Source organism: Tupaia chinensis, unplaced genomic scaffold, assembly GCF_000334495.1.
Source record: "Tupaia chinensis unplaced genomic scaffold, TupChi_1.0 Scaffold000031_1, whole genome shotgun sequence".
NCBI lineage: Eukaryota > Metazoa > Chordata > Mammalia > Scandentia > Tupaiidae > Tupaia > Tupaia belangeri.
In genome coordinates this window covers 3,124,858-3,132,445 of record NW_006159461.1, presented here as the reverse complement: position 1 = coordinate 3,132,445, position 7,588 = coordinate 3,124,858, and the positions used below count along the sequence as shown (strand labels likewise).

At 38.1% G+C, this 7,588-nt stretch overlaps 1 protein-coding gene across 1 annotated transcript in view; it reads left to right on the top strand.

Moving 5' to 3' along the window:
- The window catches only part of SNTG1 (syntrophin gamma 1), a 411,039-nt gene that overhangs the window by 144,666 nt on the left and 258,785 nt on the right, over positions 1–7,588 (top strand). The window contains exon 7 of the mRNA XM_006140355.1: positions 2,140–2,242. Within this exon, the coding sequence (XP_006140417.1) occupies positions 2,140–2,242 (103 nt within the window). The remainder of the gene's footprint in view (positions 1–2,139; positions 2,243–7,588) is intronic.

The window sequence follows — 7,588 nt, the reverse complement described above, 5'->3', positions numbered from 1 at the left end:
GTTTTCTCGTATTAGGCTCTCTGATGACACTGGTGAGGTAAAACGGTGACCATTTAGGGGTGACTAAGAGCATTTCTGGCCCAGTGTTTTTTTGGGTTTCCCCTTCCCCGAAGGAAGTGGAATGACGAGCGTGTTTGGACAAGTTACCCTGGGGGAACTCTCCATCAGCGTCTTGTCCATTGCTGTGGGAGAGAGGCCTCTGGCCCTTGTGGACTAAATGGTATCTTCCTTGCCGGTCCCTGCCGGAGTTTCTGATCCTAGAATGCTCCTGGGTGGGAGAGAGGATTCAAAGGCCCAGTGGGAAGAAGAGCACTTCTCACTACCATTGTCACCAGCTTTCTGGTCTGTCCCCTTTGCTGGATCTTTCAGTCTTGCTGTTTATGGGAGCCCTGTCCAGTACAGAGTGGGCATGACCCTCGCTACGATGCCTTCTGCTCTGCAGTGGGGGTGGAAGCTGCCAGTCCTGGCTAGTGTCCTCTGAGGGACTCCCGGCCTCCGTGCTGTTCCTCCAGTACTAAGACTCCTAAGTCTCTTCTTGCTTCCTATCTTTCAGAGTTCTCTTTCGATTGTCTCCTGCACTGTTTTTCCATGTTTATAGTTATGCATTCTGGAAAGGAGCAGCGAGAGATGAATCTAAGTCCTTTTGTCAGGACTGAAAGTCTTTTTAAATTGTTCTGGTAGTTAATTCCTTAGCAACTTAAGTGGAGCTATTTTCTTAAATGTTAAAAACAAACTGTATTTCCTTATTTATAATTATTCTTTGTTCTACCTTTAGTTTACATGAAAGCTTAAAACTATAAGTATATTTATATATTTTCCAGGTATGTGTGTTACAAAGGAACCCCCAGCTTCTTCTTTAAATAAAAAAAAAAGTATTTTATATTGCTTATAATTTTCTTGGTATGATTTTTGGGAGAAATTGGTACTATTTTAACTGTTAGAGCTAGACTTACTAATTTTATTATTTAAAAGGTGGTGTTGGGCCCAGCAGGTGGCATAGTGGTTAAGGTGCTGGACTCCCACATGGTTAGACATGGTTTGAGTCCCAGACCCTGTGGCTTGAAATTCATGCTGGGCCTACGTGCTTGTGTCCCCAAAATCCCAAGGGAAGATTGGAGAAGAAGGGATTGCAGCTTCGCCCTTCCCCTCCCGGCATGGGGGTGGATTTCTTGTTTTCTATCTCTCGATCTCTTTCTGCCTTCCTGACAAGCACATACACCCTCAACGAAAATCCTCTCTCAAAAAAAAAAAGTGTTGAGAGTTATTGAAAATAGACTCAGTCATTATTCCCAGATTGCAGGGAAAGGAAAAGAAATATGTTAATGATGAAATAGAACAGTAATGCCTATTTATTTTTTGTAAAGGGGTGTGGGTTAATTGGGGCATTATTACTTTATTTGGATTAAGAAATACCTGTTCTGTTTACTATTCTTAGGGCTGTATTTTATTATATCTGAAAAATGTAGCTCATTTTGTAACATATAAGGTATTATCAATAAATACTTAGTTAATAAATACAATGGCTTAAACATACATCTGTTGTTCTGTAGACACCACCCCTATTATTATCAAATGTAGACCGTAAACTCAGGAAGATTTAGGGAACCAGCAGTTAGAGTAATGGCTGTCGATGGACTCCCACGTAGTCGACAGCGGTTCGTGTCCCGGACTCGGTGACTTCAAACTCACGCCGGGCGCGTGTGCATGCGTGCCCAAGATCCCGAGAGGAAAATAGAGGAGAAGGGATTGCGGCGTGACCATCCCCCCTGGGGGGTGATTTCTCACTTTCTGTCTCTATGTCTCTCTCTGTCTGTCTGGCGAACGCACTCACGCCCCTTATAGAAAAAATCCCTAAAAAAAAAAAAAAAAAAAAAAAACACCTCAGGAAGATTTAAATAAATGTGAATGGAAGGTGAACACTGAGTACCAGCAGGGGGCGGCAGAGTGAGACCAGGCTGGACAGGGGGGCTAGCATACTGCCATGTTAAATGGTCTACTCCTCTACCTGCATAGTGTGTCTGACCAGTAGGAAAAAACGGGAGGTGAAAGAAACAAGGAGTCATTTTGAGCTTTTGCAACCATATACCACATGTGCCGACATAGTGATAATTGCATTGTTTTAATTTTTCTTATCTTTAGGTTCAGGTTCTCCGGAATGCTGGTGAAGAAGTGACTCTCACAGTGTCATTTTTAAAAAGAGCTCCTGCTTTCCTCAAACTCCCATTGAACGAAGATTGCGCATGTAAGCATTTGCCAGGAATGGATAAAATGTTCCCGCCATCATGTTTACTTTCTAGAGCATTGTTTTCTGACAGTAACTGGTGATTTCTTCTGAAAGCTGGGATTTCTGCCTTATTAGAAACATTTTCAGATTATAAGGTGTTCTACCAACTCTTATGAAAAAGGCACAGATGTTATTCTGTGTTAGAATGTATTCGTCACTTTACAGTTCATTTTCAGATATAATTAGGGAACCATTTGTTTAAAAATGAGCATCATGTCAAATACAATGCATGTATTATTTATCTCTGTTAAATTTAATTCATATTAGTATATATTTTCTAGCCAGAAAATCATATATTCTTATTTGATTATGAACTTGCTACACAAAAACTTACACTTAAGTTGTTTTGCAGGGAATAGGAAGGTTGAAGGGAGCATTTGCCATTGTGAAAGTGCAATACTTAACGTTAGAGCTATTTAAAAAGTTTCGTATAATTTTTTTCTTGTTCTTTTTCCTGAGTTGAAATGTATATTATCTACTATTTTGTATTAAAATAAAATGAAGTATATATATATTTTTTTTCTTTTTTTGGAGAGGTTTTTGCTATAGGGCGCGTGCGCTCGCCAGACAGACAGAGAGAGACAGAGAGATAGAAAGCAAGAAATCACCCCCCAGAGGGGATAGCCACACCGCAATCCCTTCTCCATTCTCCTCTCGGGATCGTGGGCACGCATGCGCCCGTGCCCAGCGTGAGTTTAAGCCACCAGGTCCAGGACTCGAACCACGGTCGACTACGTGGGAGTCCAGCGACATAGCCATTACGCTAACTGCTGGTCCCTGAAGTATACATTTTTAACAGAGGCATTATTTATGCGCAGTGTCATTAAAAGATCTGAAATGCACACTTGGGCTGGTTCTGAAGAGGCTCACGTTTGCCAAGCCCACACTGCTTTCAGTCACCCGGGCGGCTCCTCCGTGCCCTGCCCCAGAAATAACCACTCCAGAAAACACCACTCGCTCAGTTTCTCATCATTCTTTGTTATTTTGCCTCTTATAGAAATGTACAGAATGGGATCATACTGTATAGAATTTCTAGGACTTCTTTCATTACAAATAACTATTTTCAGATTCATCTATGCTATATAGCTCAGCAGTTTGTTCATTTATATTGGAGTATGATAGTCGATTAATACTAATGTTTATTAAAGCCTTCGCCTGTTGTAGATACGAGAGCTGCTTCCACTATTTTGTTATTACAAATAACGTTCCTAAAACATTCTGATGTGAGGCTTTTTGGTAGCTTTACATTTTTATTTTTCTATAATCCATGCCTAGTATTGGGATTGCTGAGTGACAGGATACATGTACAATTAATTTATTATTATTGTAGTAAATAAAGCGTAACATAAAATTTGCCATCTTGGCTATTTTTAAGACTACTGTACAATAATGTAGCATTCTTGCACATTTTTGTATATCTTCAGAACTTCTGTGTCCTGCAGGATGAAACACTATACCCCTAAACACTAACCTGCCATTTTCTTACGCCAGCCCTTTGCAAATATCATTTTATATTTTGATGTGAGAGTTGACTACTTAGATACTTTGCAAAAGTGGAGTAATGTGCTATTGCCTTTTTTTGTTTTCCTTAGCATAATACCCTCAGAAATCATTCAGGTTACAGGATATGACAGAATTTTGTTCTGTTATTTTGAAAGATTGCATAAATCCCACTGTATGTATAGATGCATACATTTTCTTTACGCATTAATTAACCATTTAACAATTATACCGGTTCTACCTGTTGGCTATTATAAAGGAGTAATGCTGCAAGAAACATGAATGTACAGCTATCACTTCATGACCCCACCCGACTTTCAATAATTTGGGCATTTACCTAGAAGTAAAGCTGCTGGATTATGTGGTGTTTTTTTAGAAGAATGACGGTACTGCTTTCTATTACAACCACACCATTTTACATCCCATCAAAGGCGCCACTGGGCCCGCCCTCCATCCTCACCAACACTTGCTGTTTTCTGCCGGTTTTGTTTTTGGATGTAGTTGAGTTGTTTTATAATTGTTGAGTTAGATATTCTGGATAATAATACCTTATCAGACATATGGTTTGCAAATATTTTTCCCATTTCATAAATTTTCTTTTTACTCTCTTAATTATTTTCTTTGCTGTGTAGAACTTTTAATTCTTTTGTAGTCTTAATTGTTCTACTTTTAATTCTGTTACTTGTGCTCTAGGAAATCATTACCAAATCCTGTGTCATAAAGGTTTTTCCTAACTTTAAAAGTAAATTTTATAGCAGCATCATGTCTGGTGTTTAAATTTTTGGTATATATTTATATATACATACATACATATATATGTGTGTGTGTGTGTATATATGTATATACAGGTATATGTCTAGATATAGATATACATATATCTATATATATATATAAAGGTAAGGGTCCAATGTTGGTTTTGTTTTGTTTTGTTTTTGCTAAAACAACACTGGTGATTGATTTGATTTTTACTAACAATTTTGTACAGTGTAAATAAACAATCAAAAAAGAAATTTAAGAAAACTCCCATTCATAATAAAATCTAAAGGAATAATATGCTTAGAAATCTAAACAAAAGGGACAGCAGTTAGCATAATGACTATGTCGCTGAACTCTCATGCAGTTGACTGTGGTTCAAGTCCTGGCCCCAGTGGCTTAAATTCACGCTGGGTACGTGTGCGTGAGTGCCCAAGATCCCGAGAGGAGAATGGAGGAGAAGGGATTGCGGCGTGGCCATCCCCTCTGGGGGTGATTTCTCGCTTTCTGTCTCTCTGTTTCTCTCTGTCTTTCTGGCAAGAGCACGCATACTATAGCAAAAAAAAACTTCTCCAAGTAAAAAGAAAAGAAATCTAAACAAAAGAGGTAAGAATCTTACACACTAAAAATTGAAAATTACTGTTAGTAAACCAAAAATAATGTGATAAATGTAAAAACATCTCATGTTAACAATTTGGAAGCACTATTTTTTTGCATAAATAGAAAGAAATATTAAAGTTTATATGAAACTGAAAAGAATTTTGAATAGCCAAAACAATCTTGAGAAAGAAAAACAAAATTGGAGACTTCACACTTTCTAGTCTTAAGACCTATTACGAAGTGACACTAATCAAAATGTCATGGTACTGATGTAAGGACAGAGACAGAGCAATGGCACAGGATTCAGGGTACACGGCTGACTGCACGTGTAACGTAAATGCTGGTAGAAAACGACTTACCACACTCACTGTCGTGATGATGCGCAGCATGTCCCTTCTTTATATTACTTCTGTCATCAACCAGTCTTTTCGTATCTTATATCCATTGACACAGTGGTATTGATATAGTTTTTTAGTGTTTTTATCTTTTAAATTCCATATCAGAATTAAATTGATTGTCATACCTCCATTATAGTATTAGAGAATTCTGTATTTGTCTTTATTTACCATTATTACAAAGCTTTATTGTTTTCATGTATTTATTATTATTATTATTCATACATTAAGTTGCTACACATAATTTAGATTCTGAAGAGACTACCCAGCATGATATACACCTCAGTCCAACCCAGTTGAGAACACCATACACATCCTTGTCAAGAGATAATGAACCTTATCTGTGTCTCCTAAGTGTCTTACCTCTCCATCCCCCCCAAAAATTTCCTACACTCTTCCCTTCTCACACTCTCTTTCCACTTTGACTCTAGTGTCCATTACAATTTTTAATACTTTTATGGTTTCTGGCCTTTCAATCTCTACCATAGAGTGCAGACAGTTGGTATATGTTAAGTGGAGACATACAATGTCTCTCTTTCATAGCCTGACTTGCTTCACTCAGCAACAAATCTTCCATATTCATCCACTTTCTATCAGATTCCAGGGCCTTATTGTTTATTTTATGGCTGAATAGTATTCCATGGAGTATATGTGCCACAATTTTTCAATCTATTCATCTGTTTGTGGACATTTGGGTTGGTTCCATGTCTTAGCAATTGTGAATAAGGTTTAAATGAATATAGGTGTGCAAGAGCTATTCCGATGGAAAGTTCTCCTGTCCTTTGGGTAGATATCCAGGAGTGGAACTGCTGGATCATATGGTAGTTCTATTTGAAGGTCTTTGAGGGACCTCCATATTGTTATCCACAGTGGCTAGATCAATTTACATTCCCACCAACAGTGTAGGAGTGTTCCCCTTTCACCACATCCCCTCCAGCATTTATCATTATTTGTTTTTTCAATCTTCACCATTCTGACTGGGGTTAGGTGGTTTCTCACTGTGGTTTTGACCTGCATCTCCCTTACAATGAGGGACGTTGAGCATTTTTTCACATGATTTTTGACTGTTTGTATGTCTTCCAAAAAGAGTTGTTTATTCAGCTCATTTTCCCATCTTTTAATTGGGTTAATCATTTTCTTCTGGGGAAGCCGCTTGAGTTCCCTGTGTATTCTGGTAATCAGTCCCTTATCTGAGGCACAGTTAACAAAAATTCTCTTCTATTCTGGCGATTGTCGATTCACACTAATTATAGTGTCCTTTGCTGTGCAGAAACTCCTTAATCTGATATAATCCCACCCATCAATTTTGGGGATTATTGCCTGTGCTTTGGGGATCTTGCTTAAGAAGTCTTTGTCTTCCCTAATAACTCCCAGAGTTTCCCCAGTATTTTCTACCAGTAGTTTTATAGTTTTCAGCATTAGATTTAAATCTTTGATCCACTTTGAGTTGATTTTTGTTATTGGTGACAGGGGTTTAGATTCATCTTTCCACTGGTGGATACCCAGTTTTTCCTACACCAGTTCCTAAAGTGGTTTCCCTTTTCCCACTGAATTGACTGGTACCCTTTGTCAAAGATGAGTTGGCTGTATGTTTTGGGGTTTATTTCTGGGGTCTCTACTCTGTTCCATTGGTCTTCATGTCTATTTTTGTGCCAATACCATGCTGTTTTGATTATCACAGCTTTGTATTATATTTGGGGGTCAGGAAGTGAGACATCACCTACTCCAGTCTTCTTGCACAGGATGGCTTTAGCAAAATGGGGTCTTTTATGGTTCCAGACAAATTCTATGATTGTCTTTCTAGATCTGTGAAGAATGTCTCTTGTAATTTTATCGGGATTGAATTAAACTTATAGATTAATCTGGATAGAATTACCATTTTGAGTATATTGATTCTGCCAATCCAGGAGCATGAGATGTCCTTGCACATTTTAGTGTCCTTATCAATTTCCTTTTTAAGATTTTTATAGTTTTCCATGTAGAGGTCTTTGACTTCTGTGGTTAGTCTTATTCCTAGTATTTTATACTTCTTGTGGCTATGGTTAATTGTATTACA